This window comes from Leuciscus leuciscus (assembly GCF_965113295.1).
Source record: "Leuciscus leuciscus genome assembly, chromosome: 8".
NCBI classification, from domain to species: domain Eukaryota; kingdom Metazoa; phylum Chordata; class Actinopteri; order Cypriniformes; family Leuciscidae; genus Leuciscus; species Leuciscus leuciscus.
In genome coordinates, this window is record NC_138732.1 from 29,798,176 (window position 1) to 29,824,604 (window position 26,429).

The following is a 26,429-nucleotide window of genomic DNA, read 5'->3' on the forward strand; positions in this document are numbered from 1 at the left end:
ATCTTAAATACCCACACCCATTATCATTGACACACCCATCATCGTCATCATCATCAAATAATAATATTAAAGTGATACCGGGACCAATGGTGTCACTATATACTGCAATATAATACTCATAATACATAAAGAGTTTTAGCACATTCAATACACATGTGGTATTAACCTGCATTTATAAGAAGCAGCTTAGTGTCAGATCTTCATTCATCCCATGCGGGATGCAAGTGTTCAAATTAAAAATATGCCAAGCCTCTCGCTGCAAGAGGAGGTTCTCACGGTCTCCACCTCTTGGAGGCCGATTAACCAGCTCCAAGCCCATAAATTTGAGCATGTTGGCATTATGTCCCACAGAATTAAAATGTCTTGCAACTGATGATTTATCGTCATTCTTTCTGATGGCACATTTGTGTTCGAAAATTCGGGTTTTCAATTGTCGCTTTGTTTTGCCCACATAAAATAAACCACAAGGACACGTTAGTAGATACACAATAAAAGTTGATAGACATGTGATTCTGCCCTTTATTTTATACACCCTGCCTGTTTTTGGATGTGTGAAGGTATTTTCTGTGATCATAAAATTACAAGCAGCACAATTCAAACATTTGAAATTCCCGTGTGGTATTCTAAAGGGAAAAGGCGAGTGAGTTGGCGCAGAAAGATGCGAGCGCACTAGCTGATCTCTGAGGTTGGGTGCACGTTTATAGCAGCTGCGCGGCGGATCTTGGAACGTGTCGCCCAAGTTCGGGTCACTGCTTAGAATGTGCCAATGGCGATGCACAATATTCTTTAAGCTCTTTGAAATCTGACCATAAGTGGATACACATGTCACTGTAGTGTTAGCGTTATTCTGATCGGTCCGTTTGGTCAACAGATCAGTACGTTGGATGCTGCGTACGCGCTCCAAACAGTCACGTACTAAATTATATGTGTATCCCCTGTCAATAAATCTTTGACATAATTCATTCGCTTGTCGCTCAAACACCTCATCATCATCACAAATACGGCGTACTCTTAATAGTTGACTATAGGGCAAACTGCGTTTGAGAGCAGGTGGATGGAAACTCTGGAAATGCAGAAAAGAGTTACGATCCGTTTCTTTACGATAAATTTCAGTGTGTAACACATTCTTTACTTTCCTCACTAAAACATCCAAAAAGGGCAAGAGCGTATCGACATGGGTCAATGTAAATTTGATAGAGGGCAATCTCGTATTAGCAAAACCGTGAAAGGCGGACAATTCCTCTTTTGAACCTGACCACACAAAAAAAATATCATCTATGTATCTGTACCACACTTTTAATTGTTGTTTAAAAGGATTATTGTTATGGATAAAATCCTGTTCAAATTTGCCCATAAATAAGTTTGCATAATTGGGAGCCATGGGAGAACCCATGGCGGTACCCTGGGTTTGTAAGAAAAATTTATTTTGAAACATGAAATAATTTTTCGTTAAAACTTCATTAGCTAATGATAAAATAAACTCTGTATGTGGTACTTCATTTATCTGTAGATAATATTCCAAGGCTGCTAAGCCTGCATCGTGAGGGATATTAGTGTACAAGCTGGTCACATCCATGGAACACAACACATCGGTTGGATTCAACTCTCCAATGCCTGACAATTTCACCAAAAAGTCGGTGGTATCTTTTAGAAACGAGGGCAGGTTATGCACTAAATTCTTAATATGGTGATCAACAAATTTAGACAGCGGCTCAGTCACGGATTGATTTCCAGAAACAATTGGGCGACCAGGTGGATTATCCAACCTTTTGTGAATTTTTGGTAAAGTATAAAACACTGGTCTTAAGGGGTTGGACTGTAGCAAATATTTGTATTCTTTTTCATCAATGATTACATCAGATAGAGCTCTTTTCATTATAGATTTTATCTCTTCACTAAACCTCATAATGGGGTCTCCGTGTAGACGAGCATAAAAGTTAACATCACCAAGCTGTCTCTCAATTTCTTGTACATACGCAGTCCTGTCCTGGATGACAATAGAGCCCCCCTTGTCTGCAGATTTAATCACGATGTCATCATCAGTCATTAATGCATGCAATGCCTCTTTCTCAGAGGTCATAAGATTTTGTCTGATCGAATAATTACCGGGCTTAAAACAGGAGAAAACATCCTGTTCTACCAGCCGGCAGAACGTTTCTACCGAGGAATTGTTCATGGGAGGAAGAAAAGTGCTCTTAGGTTTAAACAGCGTCTTTTTAGAGACAGGAGAGGGTTCCTCAGATGTGGTAGTCACATGTTGGTTATGTAAGGGTTAATGCCCGACGAGGTGTCCATTATCAGGTATTAATGGACGACGGCGAGGTTGCCTCCGCCGAAGTCCATTAATACCTGACAGTGGACACCTCGAAGGGCATTAACCCGCTTATACCATGGTCACTTACGAAAGAAAGAAATATTTAATCAATTAATAATACTTTAATGTGTTTTAGAGTAAAAATCGTGAGGGTTTTTATTTTTAAGTCGAGCACACTATTTAATATCTCCCGTATACAGGCGTTGCCAAGCAACGTGGCCACAGCGACCCGACCGCAGCGATGCGAAACTTTGTTTCAAAGAGTCAAAACTCACAGTTAGTTTCCTAAATCGTTTTTATTAGGCCTACAGCAAATATTGTCAACCATTCACTCACGTGTTGAAAGGAAAGCAAGCAAGACAGAAAGACAGGCAATGGCAGCAGGCCTATGCCAGACGTAACTTACATACTATAAGGACGCCTTTCCTAGGTGTACATTATCACTTTTTAACGGACACCCTGCAGCCAATCAGAATCGAGTATTCACCCAGCCCATGGTATAAATTGTCTTACAGTTCCTTTTGAATAGAAAGCCTTAAGACGAATAGATCTAAAAAACTTAAACATTTCTATTTTAGTCACAAAAGGATCATTTGCCTTCACAGGAACGAATGAAAGACCTTTGGATAAAACAGAAAGTTGATCTTGACTTAGCTGTTTAGATGAGATGTTGATGACGTTGTCCTTTAACTCTGTCCTCTTGCGCTTCTTACTCCCCCTCTGCGTCTTGCGGTGCCGCCCTGAGACGTACGGGGAGGTCCTATCTATACCCCCCCCCCCGCGCTCTCAGATCACTTGGACGTGGCTGTGTACAAGAGGTAACAACGATATAAATACTGTTCGTTTTCTCACACAAACCGCTCGTTTCGTGTCTTGGGCCATCAATGTGTACTTACGATGGGGAATTGTTTAATTTGGACGATGGGGAATTGTTTTAATTTGGACTCTGTGTCTCTTTGAGACAGTGACCATAGACCTGCATTATATGACTGACAGACAAGAACGGTTTGACCTAAAAATATCAAAATTGAAACTACTGCGGAAAAAAAGACACACATCTTGGATGCCCTTGAGGTAAGCTAAAACATACCAAAATTTAATTTCAAAGTGAACTATCCCTTTAACCAAATATTATTACAAATGTGTTAAAGATTTTGTAAGCATATTGTGTAGTTATGCTTTTAGTCAATTGTTTTATTTGTGATAATGCAATGAAACATGCAAAATCATGCTAAGAAATTATGAGCTTATGCAAAAACCAGAGAGCAACAGTGAAATTTTAATAACTGATTATGCTGTTGTCAATACATTATTTTTCCTGTGAGCTTTTTTGTTTTTCTAAAACCTGTAGCTGTAGTTTGCCTTTTTTGCCAAATAATTTGGTCACATAACCTTCACTAAGTTTAATGCTTTGTTTTTCCTTCATATATATATATATATATATGTGTGTGTGTGTGTGTGTGTTTAATTCATTTTTATATAAAAATAAGAACACAAATACATAGAAGTGAAGTGGCAACCTTATAGCACACATATATCCACAATGTGGAACGCACTGCTCCACCTTTAATCTGCGATGACATAACATAAAGGTTAATTTATGTACAGGCAAAATGCATTGAATGATGGAGAATAAAACATTGCAGCCAAGTTGAAAATAATGTGTGATCTTCTGTGCTGATTGCCTTGTGGGGAGGTGAGCCTCCGAGCTTGGAATTTAGCCCAAACCCAGAGAACTCTTCCCCATAACCATGGCTGGGAATAGGAACCGGTGGGAATAGGTGGTGGAGGGATGCAGAAAACTAACTAGTGGTAACTAGAGTCGGTTGTGTATATATATGCCTCCTCTCGAGCCGATTAGACAAACCAACTGATTTTGAACGTGCTCCTCCCGAACTTTGTATATAAAACATAATTTGTCGCTTGAATTCTGCAATCTTTTGAGATGCAGACATGTTGGCTGACAATTAGCTAAACATATACTTTTAATAGTGACACTACTAGCCTACATCTTTATTTGAATATGTCAACATGAAAGCTCAATATTTCTATGATTAAATTACTGAAAGAGACCCCTCCCCCATCAACCAATCACAGAGGGCATAGTTAGTATGCGTGTTGACATCATCCATAGCAACGAGGTCAACCCCACCCTCTCTGTTCCTTAGTAAAGGTTGGTCTCATCAGCTTTGTGAATAGGTTTTAAGAGAAAACTCTTAACTAAGAACTTTTACTGCTATTTAGGAGAACTCTTAGTGGTAAGATAAAATGTTCTGTGAATATAGCCCCAGAAATGTAATCCTGAAATATCAAAGACAGAAAAGGCAAAACCGGGCAGTTTATTTGTGTAAATGAAGATAACACAGTCAATATACACAGGCATGTGTGGGTGGTTTCTCTTTGGCTGTATAGGAATGATAAACAATGAGTGCCACTTCATTATTGACTGTTATCTAATGTAGTGGTGGAACAGTCACACACCACCAATGACATTTATAAAAGTACTGATTTTCACACAGGACAAATTCAATTACTATATACAGTGTTTTAATATTGTGCAATGTAGTGTTCAAATTGTACCTCCAATGCAGTCACAAGCCATCAAACATCTGTTCAGCAATGTTTAATGTTTGAAATGTCAACTAAAATATCAAACAGATCTTATTATTGATAGATATGACAATAATAACCCAACATTTATTTAAAATAAAGAGATCTTTAGACCTGTCCAAGAAAAATCTACTGAAAAACTCTATTGTACTGTACAGTATTTTCACAGAAAAGTCATTAATTGTTTTCAAATTTCTTCTATATGCCTTAAAATGCAAGTAACCTAAATCTTCAAAAGACACTTTTGAACCAATCTAAGGCATCAATGATAATAAAACACAGACACATGCACACACCCAAGTACTAATGCATTATCTTCCAAAACAAACTAAATTAGATATTTCAAATATTCAAAAGCCCTACTAAAATCAATAAAACAGGGGAAAACCAGTGGATGTAACCTCTCACTGCAGATACATTTGTTTGTCCAGATGCAAAGACTTTTTAGAAATTTAGGCATGGTTTGAATTTCCACATGATATACACATACACATACAGTGTAGCACATACAACAGTGGTTTTCAGTCCTGGTCCTGGGGAACCATAGCACTGCACATTTTGTATATTTCCCCTATTTAATGCCCATCTTTCAGACCATATGCTCCATTAACTGAACTGACTCTGTCAGACAAGAATAATATACAAAATGTACAGAGCGGTGGGTTCCCAGAACCAAGATTAAACCACTGAGCTACAGAAGGCTCTTCTCGCTTCTTTGTTCACCTTCATTCATGAAACAGACAAAACAAGATGACAACGCCTTTGGCGTTTTAATAATGCTTTTATCAAATCTCAACAGTTTCCTTATCTAATACTAAAGAGAATGCCAGTGGTCAACCACTGGCTTCACACAGATACTTCTGTAGTAGCTACAGTAACGTCTACCTCAGCCGAAAGCAGGGGGTGGAACAGGAAATTGAAGGCGAAAGCAACGGCATTTCGGACGTTAACCCTCCAGTCCTGCTCGATCTTGACCTGTCGTCGTATTGGTACAAGCGGTGAAGCACATGTCTTGCAGTGCAAGGCTTTGAGTTCAAACACTGGCCATTTGCTGCCCAGTCTACCTTCAAGTACTGTGCTGAATTCTACCACACTGCCTGAGCTGAGTGCCAGTAGGACGTGTCTGAATTCGCTACTAGCCCGAAGCACAATGTCTTTGGTGCCATCATCGAAATCTTGTGCCCCATTGCGCCCCTTCTGCGGCATCCCCATGGTCACTTCAAACTTGTAGTGGTCAAAATGTTTGACATGGCACTTATGCTTTGCAAGCGCCTTGAGCTGACACAACGATTCAGCGGGTCCCGGCTGGGTCTTGTCACAGACAGGGTACTCCTCGCCGTATAGACATCTGACCCAGTCTGCTATAAAGACCGGTAGAAGGTTGATGACAGCTTGCACTCCATTCTCGATCTCAGTGACACGAACGTACTTAAACCGACCCTCCCACGTCACCCGGTGTCCCTCCAAGTGGCTGCAGAGGATCTGGGCGTGTGCCATGTTACGCTCCTTCCAGGCACGAGGGCCACACAGGTTGCTGTACTCCTGCCAAGTCAGGGTGGAGTTGTATACCTTCCTCCCCTCAGAACGGTACACGTAGAACCAGCTGAAGAGCACCAGAGCTGAAATCCACACAAGGATCAACTTGACCACGCTGCTACGCCGCAAAAAGTGCAGCACTGCCAAGGGTGACACGCTAAAACGTGTCCACCAGCGCAGCAAGACAGGCAGCACGCAAACACACGCGGTTACAATCATTTTGGTCAGTTCCAGGGCGAGGAACCACTGCACCAGCTGCACCAGCATTACGGCTGCTAGAGCCAGCGAAAGCACGGGCAAAGCGAAGAAGAAAAGGAGGTAGCCCACAACTGTGCGCATTAGCCCCAATGGAGTAGACTCTTGCAACAACGTGACGGACAGTTCACACCAGATGAAGCACACTAAGTAGGGCAGCAGCACACAGTAGGTGCCACGTGCACCACCTGCTGTGGCCATACGGGTACACTGATACAGGAGGTAGAGATACAGAAAACAAGGCACACCCACATGCAGTACCAACCAGTCACCAAGGTGCATGTTGAACCAAGCGCCACCAACCATACGACCCACCCAGCCTCCCAGCAACTTATTCAAGAACACAGAAATGGCGGAGGCAACCTGGGAGAGCAGAGCAAGTTTGGCATGCTGCTGCGCTGCTGGTCGCAGGCTTAAGTAGCTGCTTACAGTGAAGAAGACTGCAACTGTAGCCAGTTCCGAACATGGCAACCAGGACTTGTCTGCCATGGGAATCGAAAGGATGAGGAAAAGCGAAGAAAGGAGGAAGTAGAGGTATGGTTCAAGATGGTTCCATGTGAAGTTTGACTCTGCCTGCTCGAGGTCTATGCCCGGCTCAAAATGAGACAACATGGCCGTCAATGCTCGAAAGTTCTCCCAGGCCTTGCTGTTCTGAAAGACTCGGAGAGTACAAGTTACCATTGACAGAAAAGAGAGGTAGAATATAATGAGGGGAATGACAAGGCCAAAGAACTCCAGGGTTAGGTTGGAGATGATGAAGAAAAAGATGAGGGTATTGACATGATGAGTAGGTATGAGGGCGCTAATCCACTGCATGCCCGCACGGGACGCCCAGTCAATCAACACCTCTTTCACCTCCAACACTGCATGAAGGGGAAACTTCAATACCTGTAAGTATCAAGAAAATTAATTAGTTAGTCAAAAATAATATTTAGTACAGTATAATATTAGCTGTGTCTCATAACATGGCGAGCTGCTAAACTAAATAGTAGGGATGTACATTTTCAAGAATACTCAGTATTTGTTGTCTTAAAGGGATAGTTAACCAAAAAATTTCAGTTTTTCTAATCCCATAAGGCTTTTGTTCATCTTCAGAAAACAATGATATTTTATTATTCTCTCATAATTTTTGCCAAGCCAATGAATATCCTTGTTTTCACCAGGCAAGCCCCTTTGAGCTATCGTTGACCATATTTGATGTAAACACTGATAACACGTATACAGAGCACGTAAATAAACCCCTAAATGAAATCTGCTCATGATATAAAGCAACGTGTCTCTTCAGTAGACCTGATTAAAACATTCAAATCATATTTTTTTTTACATTTTTCAAATCTGTACTTTTACAATGTCTTAGTGCACTTTTTGAAGCTTGAAAATTTTGTGTTACATTGACTTTCAATGAGTGGACTAAATTATGAGAGAATATTTTTTAAAAATTAGGGATGCTCCGATCAGGATTTCTGTAGCCGATACAGACTACCGATTTCTTGTCATCATGATCGACCGATACAGATCCTGATCCCGATCATTCAATCTTTATATAAGTGAAATGTAAGCTCTCTGTTGGCTGTCACTTTTAACCCCTTACACCCTTGTAAGACTGGAGAAACTGGAAGAGAGGGCTACTCTCTGAGAAAACAAAGGAAATTAACATTTGAACTCTCTTGCTATATTACCATCCCCATTTGAGACACGATCACACTTGAGTTGATCACCTCCCAATTTACACATCATTCCCTTTGCCCATCCCTACCTGAATTCACACAAAAATCTATATGGATTAATATGAACAATTATCATACAGTATTATACATGTTTGGTATAATTTGAAATGTCTCAGTGCGACTGGTACAAAAGGTCTCATTCCCACATAAATAAACCAAAAAGGTAATAAGGTGTGGAGAGTTTAGAGATATCTTGTTAACTGCTGTGGGTGTGCCCCCATGTAAATCAACCTCTGTCCCCAGTAAGTCTGGGACGGTGATTAATGCATATTCCCACTGTGAACTCATGTTTACATTTGAAAAGAGGTTTCTGCCTTGGTCTGAGTATTTAAGGAGATGCTGAAGAAGGCTCAGGGCGATTTGTAACTCAAATTAGCCCGTGATGTGGAGTGTATGCAGGCACTCTGCATCATGTATTTTATAATGTTAGGTTCGCATCTTCTCTTTATTCCAGAGCTGATGTTTTGTATTGATTATCTTTGAACTGATTATGAAATTGGCATGATACATTTACCTGACATTATAAATTGTTACATTTGATTTTATTCCGACTGACCCTAAAATTGTTTTCTCAAGTAGATTAAACAGATTTGTATGTTACCGCAAGTTGTGTGTCAGATTAGTGACGACTATTAGACTATTAGTGGCACTAATTCAAGTGTACTTGGTTTTGCAAAGACAAGAAGTGAATTTCCATTTAGGGCAGCAAAAGTGTTGCTTGACCAACCTAAATCTGGGTGTGTCTTACCTCCGTTTTAATTTAATGTTACTTTAGATAAGTGTACGTGGGAAACCACAGCATGGCCAATCCAAAGCTATTATAAGAGAAGTAAAGCTGGTTGACTTATATCTGTAGTAGTGGCCATCACCTACTGAAGTAAATGTTACGTTAAATTTAAGTGTATGCAATTCCATGGGGGCTATACCAAATTATCTTTGATTGTGTAAGCGTGAATGCGACCGATCTCAGGTATATAGCAATTACCTCTGTTTGGTGACCGAAGCTGGCGAATTGTGATCGTGAGACCCACGTTAAACAAGGCATGAGGACCTCTGAACGACATGGCTTCCTAATATGAACGGGTAAAATAGAAGTAAAGAGTTAAATAGAACAATCAAATGTATTGCTAAACTATTATATAATTGACCAATAACCAATTGTCAATCTAACTTAAATCCGAGGTCGGATAAAAGCTTAAATGGAATTAAATTACTTTGCCAGTAACACGCAGAGACCTTCACCCGTTCAATTGGATGCCACCTTACACCCTGAAGGAATTTTTTATGATTTCACGTGATTTCAAGTTGCATACTTAAAGTAATGGTTTACTTTTAATAACTCAAAAAAAAAAAGAAAAAAAAAGCTATCATCAAGCTTCATTTGATAGAATTTTGGTCATGTTTGGAGGTTTTTATGTTTCCAACATTGCTGAGAAAACCCAAGAAAAAGTGATGCAATTTGATTTAATTTGCTATTATTCATGCTTGACCTGTCATATATAGGAAGTTAGAAAACCAAGTTTGGTGTAGTTTTTGATGATCTTCCAGCGCTGTTTCAGCTGTGCACTCCTTATTCTATGCTGTACGGTAAATCAAAATGTGTGATTTATTATGGTTTGCTAATGTTTCACGAAGTTACAAAGCAGAACATGGCGCAAAAGCCTCATCTGTATACTGTTTACATGCACGTCGTCTGCAATATTTTACGGGTTTACCTCATCAAATTGCGATCGCTTCGTAAAATCAGCCAAATTTAGTAACTACCGATCGAGTCATAGAATGTGATTATCAGCCGATGTCGATCGACCGGAGTATCCCTATTAAAAATATCTTAATTTGTGTTTTGAAGATGGAAGACGGAAGCCTTCTGAGTCTGTAAAAAAAAAAAAGAGTGTGAGTAAATGATTGCAGAATTTTCATTTTTGGATTAACTATCTGACAATCAATTAATCATTACATTAATTCCGCAGAACAGAGGAGAACTCCAAATATTATGTACATGTGGCCGACTTTTAAGGTAAGAACATGCACAGAAAATATGCACTTTCAAAAACTCGCTGTGTTGAGATGCTGTAGGAACGTGTGAAATCAGTCCAATGGTGTGACGGAACGTCATAGGCGGGTGACATCCCGACCAGGAAACTATGAAGCACACCCAGACCAAACAGTGTTAGCTTCTGTCATCAGCAAGCCCTCTATGTGAAATAGTTTGTCCCATTGGTGTTTGTCTCTATCAGAACAGCATTTTCTCTCTGTTAGAAGTTTATCAGAGACTGGTTCCCTAAGCAGATTTTCTGGAAGCGTGGAAACTATTGCTAAATACTGTTCTATCATCAGCAGTACCCATTGAGATATAAAGGGTTACAGGATTCAGTTTGGGTCTTGCCCGCCCAGGTTCAACAAGGTTCTACAGACAGTGGTAGGCTCAAGCAGGCTCTGGTTATGGAGCAAGAGGTAAAGGCTCTGCTGGACAAGGGGGCCATAGAGCATGTTCCTCCACCCAGCAGGGAATATGGATTTTACAGCCGGTACTTTATCATCCATCTCATCTGGCATGTTTTTAGAATTATTAATAATGTTTTTGTCTAGATCTCTAGATTATGAAATACCTGCTGACAGTGCTGCTTTATCGGTGCATTTGCACAGAACTTCTCTCTGAGATAATTCATTTCCACAGAACTTAATTATTTAGATGCTTATTAGCTAAATAAATTATATAGTGGATGTTAATATGTCTAAGCATCAACCCGAGAGGTAACGGCAGTATGAACGCTACTTCACAAGACTAATGATGAGCAGACAACAGAGAGAGAATTGAATTTGGCCCTGAGACTTACAAGCCCTGTCGGTAGCTCCTTCGTGCCTGGAATTTGCACCTGGCATGGCGAAAACCTTTCTCCACCCTAGACTGGGTTATGTCCCTAAGACGCTCTCTCGTCCTATTGTGCGCTCGATTTCACACTGACAGGAACGTTCAATTATGGCGGCGTGGGTATGATGTTCCCAGAGCGTCTTGACACCGCGCTAGTTCCCTTGAAAGGGAATGTCTCCGGTTACGTCTGTAACCATGGTTACCTGAAAAGGGAACGAGACGACGCGCTGCCCTGCCATACCTGCATTGCCTGTGATCGACTTGCTTCAGCCTATCAGAAGGTAACGCTGTTTGGTTTGGGGTGTGATTTATAGTTTCCTGATCATGACAACACCTGCCAATGACATTCCGTCACACCATTGGACCGATTTCTCACTTGCTTCCTGACGCAATTACGCAAAGGCGTTCCCACAGCATCTCAACGCAGCGTCTCGTTCCCTTTTCAGGGAACCAGGGTTACAGATGTAACCGGAGACATTTTCTATCTAATTAAGTTGGCTTGAGAAATCTTTAACTATAACTAATCCTTCTTTCTTTCTTTCTAATCAATCAATCTTTCTTTCTAATCAATCAATCTTTCTTTCTTTCTAATCAATCTTTCTTTCTTTCTAACTAATCTATCTTTCTTTCTATCTAAGCCATCTTTCTTTCTTTCTTTTTCTTTCTTTCTTTCTTTCTTTCTTTCTTTCTTTCTTTCTTTCTTTCTTTCTTTCTTTCTAACTAATCCATCTTTCATTCTTTCTAACTAACCAATCCATCTTTCTTTCTAACTAATCCATCTTTCTTTCTAACTAATCTATCTTTCTTTCTTTCTTTCTTTCTAACTAATCTTTCTTTCTTTCTAACTAATCTATCTTTCTAACTAATCTATCTATTTATCCTTCTATCTAATATATCTTTCTTTCTAACTAATCTATCTTTCTTTCTTTCTTTCTTTCTTTCTAACTAATCAGTCTTTCTTTCATTCTAACTAATCAGTCTTTCTTTTTAACTAATCCATCTATCTTTCTTGCTAAGTAATCTATCTTCCTTTCTTTTTAACTAATCCATCTTTCTTTCTTTCTAACTAACTAATCCACCATTCTTTCTTTTTCTTTCTTTCTTTCTTTCTTTCTAACTAATCAATCTTTCTTTCTTTCTAACCAACCCATCGATCTCTCTCTCTTTCTAACTAATCTATCTTTCTTTATAACTAATCAATCTTTCTTTTTTCTCTATTACTAATCTATCTTTCTTTCTTTCTTTGTCTAACTAATCATTCTTTCTTTCTAACTAATCTATCTTTCTTTCTTTCTTTCTTTCTTTCTTTCTTTCTTTCTTTCTTTCTTTGTCTAACTAATCATTCTTTCTTTCTAACTAATCTATCTTTCTTTCTAACTAATCCATCTTTCTTTCTCTCTCTCTTTCTAACTAATCCATCTTTCTTTTTAACTAATCAATCTTTCTTTCTTTCTTTCTTTCTTTCTTTCTTTCTAACTATTCCTTCTTTCTTTCTTTCTAACTATTCCTTCTTTCTAACTAATCTATCTATCAAACTTTAAACTACTTTAAACTTCAAACTACTTTAAACTTCTTCAAACTCTCTGGTCCGGCTTTCTCAAGCCAACTTAAAGTTTGTCTCAACAAACCTTTTTTTCTAGTTAAAGGTATATCATTTCATCCAGTACATGGGTGTTTTATACTGTATCGGCACATTAGCCAACATCCTGTGTGTAGCTGTCCATGAAAAGCATCTCATAACAATTACTTATGAGATTCCACTTTAGTTTGGGTTTTACCATGCATAGATTCAAGCAGAAATAACAATGGCACCTTCTGATGCAAAGGCAATTCATCAGGGTTCTTTACTGGCCCTTCATCATCATCATCATCATCATCATCATCCCCTGCTGCTTCCATGGCAGGTGTTGGTGAAATACCCTCAGCATATTGTTTAGTATACTCAACAAACTCTTCTACACCAACATATTCAGCCCCTGCCACAGCAAAAATACACAGATTCAGGTTATTATATTCATATTACCACATATGTAATATAAGTCTAAAACATTTTTGACTCTGCAAAGATAACACAATGAATTCACCATCTCTTGCGACCAAACTCTCCAAAACTTTTCTTTGTTTCTGTGCTGGGCTTGAGAGAGGGCTGCTGGGAGCACCATCTAGAGGAGGAGCAGGAAACACAACATATGTTCAAAAGATAGTTACAGTCGACCCTGTTGATTAATGGATAACTGCATGAAGATTCTTAATTTTTTTATTGCCGTTCCTCAGAAAAATAATAACAGCGTACATGTTGAGAACAATAAGAGTAATGACAGAATTTTCACGTTTGGATGAACTATTCCTTCAGCATTATCCAAATTGGTTGATCACAACAACATAAGTTTCACCTGTCTCAGTGTTGATCTTGCTGACATTTTCCAGAAGTTCAGAGGCAGTGATGTTTTTCTTCCTCTCTGGATTGAGTTTCCAGTACATGAGCAGAGCTGCTTTCCTTACACTGCGCTGAAAACGGGATTCACATGCAAGGGAACACACCTCCTCTCTGTTCTCAGCTGTGATGCCTGGCGCACACACACACACACACACACACTATAAAGTCTGTCTAAATGTTAAGTATAGAGAAATGGATGTCATATGTATACAACCTAGATATCATAAGTATCTGCTTTACCCCTCCTGTCATGAAGGCAGTGTTGTAGCAGCTTCACTGCATCTTTTCGTCCATTTTTCGCCGCCTGGAGTAGCCATGTTACCGCGGTGACAGAATTTACTTCTTCGTCTTCTTGCTCGGCTAATCTCAGGTAATATCTACCAATCTGTCGAACAACAGTGTAAGTTTTCAAATGACTAAAACAATGTATAGTGCGAGTGTGTTTTTGTGGAATTCAGACCTCTGTCTGTGCTTTTGCATCCCCATTCTTTGCCCTCTGTTTAAGATCATCAATGCTTAGCTCCTCTGGGATTTCACCTGGAAAATGAAAAGAATCACACACACAAACAGCCTTATACACACACATTGTACTGTCACAACAAATAGGCATGTATAAGTATGGACTGTGCAAAACGTTGATTGTTTATAAACATGGGATTGTGCAATATACTTTCTACTGCTTATTTTCTATTTCTTGCAGCTATGTTGAGTTGTATGTTACCTTTAAGGCCATTGCACACTGAGTCCGAAATGCGCATCCGAAATTTTCGCACGTAAAAAAAAAAAAAAAATTCGACCTCACTTTATGTCAATCACGCTTGCACACTGTCTATGAAACTTTCGTCCGTAATAAAAATATTCGGTTCGGGTTCGATTTTCTGCGTTTTCCGCATCCACAGCCAGTATTTTGAGAGGTTTTTTGACCATTCAGAGCCACCGTACAAGCGAACGACAAAATCCAGAATGGCGTCTGACAAGTTGATACACTTCGTCTCGCAGCACAAAGTGCAGTATGAAAAACAAAAACGTGTGTGTGTGTGTGTCCATACCTTAGACCAGTGGTTCCCAAACTTTTTGAAAGCATGGCACCCCTTTGTAGTGTTTTTTTTTCCACGGCACCCTAACCCAATTAAACTAAACGAACATATGTGCATACATATATACAATTATATCCAGATGAGCAAACAACCAATGAAGCATAAACAGCAGCATGAATTTATTATGAATGCATTACAACAGACACAATATGAGGCGAAACAACCCCTTCAGATGAATCATCAGTCCATTAATAACTGGACACACGTCAACAGACTGATTTTAACCAATAAGGCTACTGTATGTGAGAATCATTGGAATAAAACAGATTTAAAGATACTTAACTCTTTAAATAATAATAAACAACTCCAAATATTTTTGCATATGTTGGTGTTTTGATATGATTTTAAAATATGCTGTAAACAGGGTTAGCCTATTATAGTTTTGCATTTTTTCAATAGTTTTTATTTTTATTTCGTTTTGACTTTTTGTTTTCGAATTCAGTTTAGTTTTAATTAGTTTTTAAAGTGGGTTTGCTAGTTTAGTTTATTTTTTATTTTTTGAAAATGCTTAGTTTTCGTTTAGTTTTTATTAGTTTTAGTGTTAGTTTTAGTTGTTGTTTTTTTGTAATTTGGGTTATTTGTCAGGGGCAAGATTCAAAAAGACAATGACATAACATTATTTAATATTTGAATCACAGCTTATATAGTGTTTTGACATCGACAACCAAAAAGTGCATTTTTCCTCAAACTTGCGACTAGTTAACTTTCTAAAGAAGGCGCAATCGCTTCTCGGGTCGACAATAACACACTGACAAAATTATATTCAGAATTTAAAATATTTTTATACCACGTTTTAATGTGTGATTGTGTAATTTAAAGGTGTTCACGAGATAGAGAGACCAACCTTTCGTGAACTTGCTTTCAACGTCGAACGAACACTCGTTCTCATGGAGACGCGGTGTGCACGGAGGGGAGGAGCTGTGTGTTGTGTGTGTGTGTGTGTGTGTGTGTGTGTGTGTGTGTGTGTGTGTGTGTGTGTGTGTGTGTGTGTGTGTGTGTGTGTGTGTGCGCGCGCGCATGTGAGAGACGCATGAGTGACAGAGAGAGCAGGGAAAGGAAATGCAGCTCAACGAATACGCTGCGTGTTTTAAATAGCGTTTTTTCCCACCTAGTTTTCGTTTTTTCGTTCGTTTTCGTTAACGATTATAACCTTGGCTGTAAAAGGTTATTATATGGTACGATAGTTATTTTAGGCTGTTTAAATTGGAAAATAAAGCTGAGATTCTGCGGCACCCCTAGCCAGTTGTCACGGCACCCCAGGGTGCCGCGGCACCCACTTTGGGAACCACTGCCTTAGACAAACTGCCAGTCTCTGTTCAGGATCAATTGGTTCACGGAAATTGGTGGTGGTCTTTTTAATATGTGGCTCCAGTATCGCTAGCAAAGCATCAAACTGTTCCACTGACATTCTGAGGTAAATTTTGAATCGCTCGGGATAATTTCGCAACTCCTTGATAAGGAGGTGAAACTCTCCTTCCTCTCGGCGCAATCTCAGGATTGTATTTCCTCTTTCTTTTTCTCTTTTTAAGAAGAAAGAGGGCAACAAAATCATCCTCACTGCTTGACGAATCCATTTTGTATTTTTTGCATTTTTTTCTGCAAAGGTTTAATAAATACGCATCGGACTCAGTGTGCAAGGTTTCTGTGCGTGACAAATTTTAAGGCTGACGAACACGAAAAAACGCATACAAAAATTTCAGACTCAGTGTGCAATGGCCTTTACTTAGTATTTTGTATTGTGCTTGTGTGTTAATTTTACCACAAGGAGTTGCACTTAAAGGGTAACTCTCGCCAAAATGCAACCTATGGTCTTTTTGTTAATCTACCCGAGGCAAACTTTCGTTTAAAAGCATAATTAGAATGGAAACGCCACTTTTAAGTTTGACCGTATTTTCGTTTTCGGTCAAATTGCCTTTTGAATGGGAGTGCTTGGGGCACTAAATCACTATTTTTAAAACACTAAGAAGGCTCGACACAACATGAAACTTTGCTCGAAGTATCACCAGGCATTTTGACAGTCAAAAATAGTCCATCTCCAAATGCAACGTAACAGGGAGGAGAGTAAAGATGGAAAGCTCCTAAAGCTTAGTTCCATATAAATTCAATTGAAAATCAATATTGACCTTGTATTTGAAAAAAGGATCCTCATAGAAGAAGCAATACTAAAATTCAGAGTCAGTTCATTCACATTCGGAGATCGACTATTTTTGACAATCAAATTGCCGGCGGACACAGCTACAGTGAGTTGTTCAAAATCTTTCTTTTTAGTAAACTCTGTGTACACAAACATTGTTCTCAATGCCCAAGTTCATGTGTAGAGCCCAACATGGAGAAGCTGCGTTTAGCGTCTCTGCTGTACACGACTGGAACAAACTGCCAGAAGATCTTAGATGCACCCCAAATGTGTTGATTTTTAAATCCAAGTTAAAAACATTTCTTTTTTCACGTGCTTATGATTGAGCTCTTAAACCTAGCTATACTGTTCAGCCTTACAGTTTCTTATGCCTTTTTTATTCCATCTTTTAAATCTCTTTAATCTTTCTTGTGTCTGTGTGGATCTTGTACTATTATTATGATGTTTTTATTTGTTTGTTTTTTATTACTTTTCTTTGTAAAGCACATTGAATTGCTTTGATGTATGAATTGTGCTATATAAATAAATTTGATTTGATTTGATTAGAGCCCCTGGTGATACTTCGAGCAAAGTTTCATGTTGTGTCGAGCCTTCTTAGTGTTTAAAAATAAATAGCGATTTTTGATGCTATCATAGAAGTGCCCCAAGCACTCCCATTCAAAAGGCAATTTGACCGAAAACAAAAATACAGTCAAACTTAAGTGGCGTTTCCATTCTAATTGTGCTTTTAAACGAAAGTTTGCCTCGGGTAGATTAACAAAAAGACCCTAGGTTGCATTTTGGCAAGAGTTACCCTTTAAGAAAGTGCAATGACAATAAAGGCATTCAATTCAATTCAATTCAATTATATTAAAGCAAACCAGTCCAGTTTGTACTTAAGTTGTTCACAGCAGATTTCCAAAAATATATTTTTTAAATCAGATCTTTTTAAGAGTCTGCAACTGTTCAAAGTATATTGGGTGTTTAAGCAATGCAGTTCCAGCATATATAATGATAAACCGAGAGTTACACACACACACACACACACACACACACACACACACACACACACACACACACACACACACACACACACACACACACACACACACACACATATATATATAGCTCAACAACCTTTTGACAAATCATTAAAGTATTCTCAGGTCTTTCCCATAGTGATGGATGACTATTAGAATTTGGCTGGTGTGTCACTTCATATAGAGCCCAGTGAAACCGATAGTTTGTTCCTGATCACTGAAGTGAAAAAAAAAAAAAAAAAAAAAACTTGTATATGAATGGGAATATACTACATTTTTAGTCATTAGAATTTGTAGTGGTGCTTGGGTATGTTTAGGGGTGGACTTTCATGCTTACTTTTTTCTAATAACCATATGTTTTTGTATGATTCACATTGTACAAATTTATACAAAATCGCCACCTCATTAAATAGTTATATTTTCCCATAAGATAGTTATATTTTCCCATAAGATCGGGTTGATTACGAGCATGAAATTGTGTGCTGGTAAACAGAGTGAATCTGTACCCTGTGGAGGAAAAGATGATTGTCCTGGAAAGGCAGTGCTGGCTGCATTCAACTGGGATCGACCTGTCTGTGAGGCAAGGTGTGGGGGTGGAGTCATTGCTGAAGGGGAGGAGCTAGGCTTTGAAGAAGAGGACACTGGATGGATGGTGTGCCCAGACGCAGAGAACGCTGTGGGGACAGGTGATGCTGGGGACGACAGAGGAGATTCAAGAAGAGAAGCATCCATTTTTAAGCCTTCAAAGCAAATGGCTGCAACAGTTTTGATTTCTTTCTTTTTTTCTGAAATGTCCTGCTTTTACAGCTAATCCTACCTTAATAGAGAGAAGGGAAAAATCATATTAAAACATAATATAATATCAAGTAATATGTAATGAAACAATATACAAGTATATATGTATATCCCTGCTGAAATATCCAGCTAAAACCAGCCTAAGCTGGTTGGCTGGTCTTAGCTGGTTTAAGCTGGAAGTAGCTGGTTTTAGCTGGTCTCCCAGCCTGGCGTAGCTGGTTTTAGCTGGTCTCCCAGCCTGGCCTAGCTGGTCAAGCTGGTCTCCCAGCCTGGCTTAGCTGGTCTCCCAGCCTGGCGTAGCTGGTTTTAGCTGGTCTCCCAGCCTGGCCTAGCTTGTCAAGCTGGTCTCCCAGCCTGGCTTAGCTGGTTTTAGCTGGTCTCCCAGCCTGGTGTAGCTGGTCTCCCAGCCTACAGGACAACACGCTGAAACACAGCAACTAAACCCAAAGAATTCACAATGTTTTTAATGCAATAGTTTGCTCATTATAATGTATGTATACATGGCAGTCCCAATCATAGTTATTAATGTTCTGCATTGAAGCTAATGATCATCACATATTGTGACTTTTAATTCGAAATCAAAGCTACGGCTAACACTGTCTGTAAAAGACAGACTTACAATCGGTTAAATGTACTGTTGATGAAATATTGAAAAAAAATCTACTTTAGAAAACATGGGTGGTGATGAAGTAAAAAGATCCAGCACATTTAGATGGTAACCTTTTGAACTGACTGTATGCATATCCCACACAGCCTCATTTTTGATTCACTTGGAATTAAATATGGTATCTACCCAGACTAAGGTTGCTTGACACATGCTGAAAGGTTCCACACAAATTAAGATCTCACTGAATTGACTAGATATCTTTGTAGGAAAAAAATACAGCTTCTTATTTGTCATATTGAGATCTTAAAAAAAAAAAATGCAGCTCTTATGTGGTAGCCAAAGTACTTAAAATAACGTCACAACATTTATATCTACCAACTGGAATATATTCTGTACAAGTTTATTTTTTCTGTAGAACATAAAAGAAGATATTTTGTAGAGTGTGTTTTTTTTTATTTTTTTTATACAATTGAAGCTCATTTATGTTTTGTCTTGAAGATCCACATAGGAAACAATGTTTGGATCAGAGAAGAGGCATGGAAGAAGATTAATTTATCTACAAAAGATTCTCTCGTCTCTATGTTAAAGAGATGGCTGTGGCACTGTGGGGGACAAACACTTTAAAGAGCAGAAGTGTGTCAGGAAAGGAGTGTCCCATGAATAAACATTCTGCAAAGCCTCCCCTGACACCCTCCAAGCTGCAAGTTTTGAGAGGTAATCTATTCATTCATTCATTCATTCACATACTTTATGTAGCCATAGCCAATTTAGTAAAAGGGTTTTACATTAGTTGATTACCTTTCTAAGTTTTACTAGTTGAAAAGTGACAAATTAATAATCTAAATTATTTATCTTTCAAGTCTGCTTCAGTGACTGGCTCAAACAAAAAGAACCCGAAAAAGGAGAGAGAGAAGCGGGAGAAGCAAGTGGGGTATTACATTTCCCAAAAAATACAAGATGTCATAAAAAAAGAAAAGAAAAATGTAATGTAAAATGTATCTCTATAATTCTGTTATTGTTCTCCTTTAGTTACTACTATAGTTTTTAGCATTTTAATCATTTCAATTAATAATTTTGTACATTACTGTTAGCATATCAATGGGTTGTTTTAAGGGGCAGCAATATCAAATAAAAGGAATTTGTTTGAATGGTTGCCTGTGCTCCTGAAGATTATTTTTAAGTATACTTGGAATTGTTTACATTATTTGTCACAACACCCAGTGGCAGGAAAAATAGAGAAGACATAGAGTCAGCCAGCCTGACCAGCTGAAACCAGCCTGACCAGCTGAAACCAGCCTGACCAGCTAAGACCAGCTAAGACCAGCCTGACCAGCTAAAACCAGCTAAGCCCAGCAATGACCAGCTGAGACCAGCCTGACCAGCTAAAACCAGCCAGGCTGACCAGCTAAGACCATCCTGACCAGCTAAAACCAGCTAAGCCCAACAATGACCAGCTAAGACCAGCCTGACCAGCTAAAACCAGCTAAGCCCAGCAATGACCAGCTAAGACCAGCCTGACCAGCTAAAACCAGCTACGCTGACCAGCTAAGACCATCCTGACCAGCTAAAACTAGCTAAGCCCAACAATGACCAGCTAAGACCAGCCTGACCAGCTAAAACCAGCTAAGCCCAACAATGACCACCTAAGACCAGCTAAGACCAGCCAGGCTGACCAGCTAAGACCAGCTAAAAAAAGTGTTCAAAACCCCTCTAAAACCAGCCTGATAAACCAGCTATGACCAGGCTGGGAGACCAGCCAAAACCAGCCTGACCATCTTAGGCTGGTTTAAGCTGGATTTTTCAGCAGGGCAGTGAGTACATTTTAGTCTTTTATTGGCATTTGTAATTCCTTAGTATTTTAAATGTGTATACTTTAAGATGAAACAATTATGGTTATTACATAAAAAGCAAATTTACACAGTCAATTTAAAATATACCATGGTAACCGTAGATTCCACCACATAACCATACACTATACAAATTTGAGTGCATTGTCATAGTAAAAAACAACAAAGATAATGAAAGATTCTTAGGGAGTCCCCCATGTTAATTTATTACACTTTTACAGTAATTTAAATAATTACTTTAGCATTACATGGAAACTAAGAAAACGATATAAGGAAAGCTATTGTTACCATGGTAAATGCAAATGTTGTATTTTGCACCATGCAGTCAGAGACGCAAATGAGGTTGAGCTGTCATTCTGTCATTGCTCACCCGTGTCACCTTCACTGACCGGCAGAACAGAAAGTAAAGTTACAGTCAAACAAACACACATGGATGTGTGTTAAACAGCGTCAAACACTGACAAACCAGCACCGGGAAGCAAACAGAAACACATCCGAACATCTTCAAACGCTTAAACTTGGTAACGTTATTTCTGCATGTCTGTTCACTATGGTTCACATACATACATACATTAATTCTGTAATACAGCGAGTCTTCAATGACTGACTGCAATGACATTTCTGTCGCTTTATTTCTCTTACCTGAGCTCCTCCATCAGTTCATCGTGAGTATGTATGAGCTGTCAGCACAAGCCTGCAGTTACTTCAGTCTGTTGTGACTCTAGACACGATGTCACTAAAAAGTGAAGAGCAGAGGCCCTTCCAGATGCTGCTCACTATATAAACCCTCCCTCACTGACTGACTGGACCAGAATGTTGACATTGTCCTATTCAAGTTCCTGCCTCTTTTTCTTCTTCTGAATTTAATGGCAGTTGGCAAACCAGCTTTGGTGCATTTCCGCCACCTACTGGGGTGGAGTTTGAAGCGTTGACGGACAGTGGAAAGAAAATAAAAATAATAATAATAACAATAATAAATACAAATTTAACCTGTTAACTGTCACGTCCATTTTTGAGTGTAGACCTGCAAAGGTAATGTCGAGATTCAAATGAATGTTATTCTGGACTATGGAAGTAAAATAATGCCAAATGTTCTTGAAACAAAAAAGCCTGTTGAATTGCACTACTTGTAAAAATATGCATTGCATTAACCATGCTTGCATTTTACAATGTTTGAAATGTTTTGAATTATTCAAATGTTTTTATTAATATTCACAGCTTAAATATTCAACCATGCTGAATTTCAGCCCATAAAAATGCAAGCCCTAAAAATACAATGCATTAAAATGCAGGCATGGTTATGCAATGCCTATTTTTTTCAAGTAGTGCAATTCAACAGGCTTTTTTGTTTCAAAAACATTTGGCATTATTTTACTTCCATAGTGGAGTTTTAACCTCATTCTGGTCTTGTTTTAAAGAAGACTTGAAGTTTCTTGCACAGATGTCTGCAAAAAAAAAAAAAAAATTTTTTTTATTAAAATGATATATATATATATATATATATATATATATATATATATATATATATATATATATATATATATATAATGGTTCACCCTAAAATTTAAATGAAATGAATGCCATAAGTCTAAAGAAGTTGTGTTCCAAATTTGAGACTGTTATAAAAAAAATAAAAAAATAAAAAATAATGCTTTTTGTGACCCGCTATACCAACAAAGGCCACTAGGTGGCATTCATGCTCCATTGATGATTCCTAAATGACACTTGTTTACCACTTGACCTCACACCACAACAGATTAATATCCCTTTTAATTTTATATTTTATTCAAAACATTGTGTAATCTAAGTAGTTTAAATTATTTTAAAACCGTATAAACAGTGCATTAACATCAAAATTGCACAGATGTCTGAAAAAAAAGAAAAGAAAATTAAAATTATATATATATATATATATATATATATATATATATATAAAAATGGTTCACCCTAAAATTTAAATGAAATGAATGCCATAAGTCTAAAAAAGTTGTGTTCCAAATTTGAGACTGTTATAAAAAAAAAAAAAAAAAATAATGCTTTTTGTGACCCGCTATACCAACAAAGGCCACTAGGTGGCATTCATGCTCCATTGATGATTCCTAAATGACACTTGTTTACCACTTGACCTCACACCACAACACAGATTAATATCCCTTTTAATTTTATATTTTATTCAAAACATTGTGTAATCTAAGTAGTTTAAATTATTTTAAAACAGTATAAACAGTGCATTAATATCAAAACTGCAGTTTACATGATTGTAAAGATAGTCGGTTCGACCCCATTCACCAAGTCAAGTCACCTTCATTTATATAGTGCATTTAACATAGATTGTTTCAAAGCAGCTTTACAGTGATAATAGAAAATTAAAGTAACATAACTTGTTTTGGCTTTACAGCAGCTCTAGAATAAAGTTATTGTCCAAAGTTAGTTTTGATTGATTCACTTCCGTTGCAAAGATCATTAGTTATTAACTTAGGGGCCGCTAACACAACCCCGTTCCAACAGAAAACCCTTAATGCGCTCTGGCCCGCTCACCCGCACAACAACAGTGCCTGGTAGCTCGAGAACGAAAACCCCGAAATAGGTTCCAAGGTGCAAGCCCTGAAAATAAATAAATAATAATAATAATTTGTATCTCTACGCAAGCTTTAAAAAAACGTGAATCTCTGTGAGAATGCCGATGGAGTGCACATGCGTATTACGTGTTTAGTCTATAGATATGCGCGTTTGAATATATATGTGTGCAGGCGTGTAAGCCTTTCTTTACAACTTGACCTCAACCTTGTCTGGCCTTAAAGGGATACTCCACTTTAAAATGATACAACGTTATCATATACTCACCCTCATGTTGTTTCAAACCTGTATGAATTTCAATAGAATATCAGTAACCAGACAGTTTCTGGTCTCATTGACTTCCATAGTATATTTTTTTCCTACTATGGAAGTCAGTGAGACCAGAAACTGTCTGGTTACTGACATTCTTCTAAATATCTTACTTTCTGTTCAGCAGAAGAAAGAAATTCATACAGGTTTGAAACAACATGAGGGTGAGTATATGATGACATAATTTTCATTTTAAAGTGGAGTATCCCTTTAAAAATGTATAATACAGAATTATTTATCACTTCCGCGTTGCCATGTAAACCGGAACTACTTTGAAGTTTTATGTGTACAGAGATAAAGGGAAGGAGAAGGGGGCCTTCACATGGGAAAGACTAGGGCTGCGTTCCAGTCCAAAATTGTCATGCACTTCACTCGATAACTTCCCTCCGTCTCGTTCACTCGGATGTACGTCATAGCTTACGTTGCACGAGTGCCCACTACTGGCGGAAACTGCAATGGGCTGAATTGGAACGTCCTTAGCCCTTGATCACTTGGAATCAGCTATGGAGTTGATTTATTATGGAATTTTTTTTTTCCCTTTAAGAATCCTGAGACCCTGCGTCCTCATATGAGGACATTACATTTTTGCCTCTTGAGACAATGATAGTCAAATTTGTAAATCTTAAGCCCTATTCGCACGGGATTAGTATTACCTAGGGACCTCCGGTAATTTGTAATAATCGCAGAGGTCGTCTGTGATTTTTATCCCGTGCGAATCTGCCATGTCTGTAAAAATGTCTGTAAAAATTCCCCCGAAAATTACCTACCGTATTTCGGCAAACACAGGGGTCCTCTGATAATACCAGTCCCGTGCGAATCCCCATGTCTGTGATTTGGGCTGTTTTTCTGTGAGCCTATCATTTCCTAAAGAACGTAATAACCATTATGGGCCGTTTAATACGTCTGTATTAAAACTATATTAACAATAAAATCTCTCGATATGCTCTACCAATCCGAGTATAGTTTTTCTCCAATAAAAACTATGAAGTGCTGCTAAAGAGAAAACAAACTACAGTAAAGACGTGATCCGGAAGCTCCACTCGGACCGTTGTCATGGAAACGTAAAATTAAGTATTTTGGCGCAACATGGAAGCTCTTTTGGACAGTTTGGACGCTTTTTGTGGTAGTTTAATTTAGTAATCTGTATCGTGGAGCATTTCTTTGTCTCACACGGCCTCTAAAGACGTCCATCCTGTGAGTATCTCAAGAAATCAAAGTGTGAAAGAGTAAAAATTATATAAAATGAAATAAACCAAATAAAATTAATAAAAAAAACAAGCCTATCGCGACGTTTCGGTATTTATAATACCTTCTTCAGGCAGGCTTGTTGTAAATATGGACAAAGAATAAAAGAAAAAGAAGATATATTTATACAATAATATCATATTCATATTTTTTTTTGAATTGCAATACTGCAGCGCGATCTTCGTTTCAGCACGTTCAGCTAGTGAAGTGTGAATGGGTGGGCGCACGCTGTAAAGTCCGTAAACTCTAGGGAATTACGAACATTTATTTGCCCGTGTGAATGAGCCACCAAAAACACAGACGTCAGGGGGTAATTTCTTAATTACAGAGGTCCAGGGGTAATACTAATCCCGTGCGAATAGGGCTATAGACAGTTGGCCACATTTAGGGACACTGCCCACACCATCCTGTGGTGATATCACAACATTACACCAATGTCAGTGAGAAGAGAATGGCTGGAATATCAGCAAAACACTTCTACACCAGTTCCCGAAAGAAAAATGACCCAGGTAAAAAATCTATTCAAATTATATGAATGCAACAAATTGTAGCAACAATGACATCCGGACAGCTGCTTTTCACATTAAGTGAATCATGAGGGTGTCGAACACATCTTCTTTGTCCTTAGGAAGACGAGCTTTGGTTAAATATTACTCCCGAAGGGGTAATTCACCAGCGCCGGGGTGTCTGAAGCCCCCTCAGTTCAGCGTGGACTCCCTGTGACTTTACAGCCTCATGACATTCCAACGCACGCACACACACACACACACACACACACACACACACACACACACACACACACACACACACACACACACACACACACACACACACACACACACACACACACACCAAGAGACCAACATTTGTGTGTAACTCAGGATAAGCAATATTTCTTTTAAATATATGTACAATTCCATTATGCATGTGTGGTTAGTTTGCCTTATAATAGAGGTGTGGTTTGCTAGAGTATAATTTTGAATTCTAAAGGTTCACTGAAAGAAGGTTCCTCAATAGTGTCTTGTAACCCGACCTCGACCTGGTCATA

General features: G+C 38.5%; 1 protein-coding gene across 2 annotated transcripts; it reads right to left on the reverse strand.

The window, feature by feature from the left end:
* Window positions 1-4,632: 4,632 nt before the first annotated feature.
* Window positions 4,633-22,092, reverse strand: LOC309504969 (wolframin-like). Of its 2 annotated transcripts, none has more exons than XM_082178293.1 (8): window positions 21,893-22,092; window positions 18,508-18,818; window positions 14,212-14,288; window positions 13,992-14,136; window positions 13,708-13,881; window positions 13,399-13,476; window positions 13,127-13,290; window positions 4,633-7,603 (listed from the first exon to the last, which is right to left on the reverse strand). In XM_082178293.1, the coding sequence occupies exons 2-8, from the start codon at window positions 18,731-18,733 to the stop codon at window positions 5,771-5,773; spliced, it is 2,697 nt and encodes an 898-aa protein (XP_082034419.1). In that variant the 5' UTR covers window positions 18,734-18,818; window positions 21,893-22,092; the 3' UTR covers window positions 4,633-5,770. The 2 variants fall into 2 exon arrangements, with proteins under 2 accessions (XP_082034419.1, XP_082034420.1); XM_082178294.1 differs by having other exon boundaries at window positions 18,508-18,693; window positions 21,893-22,091.
* Window positions 22,093-26,429: the final 4,337 nt, after the last annotated feature.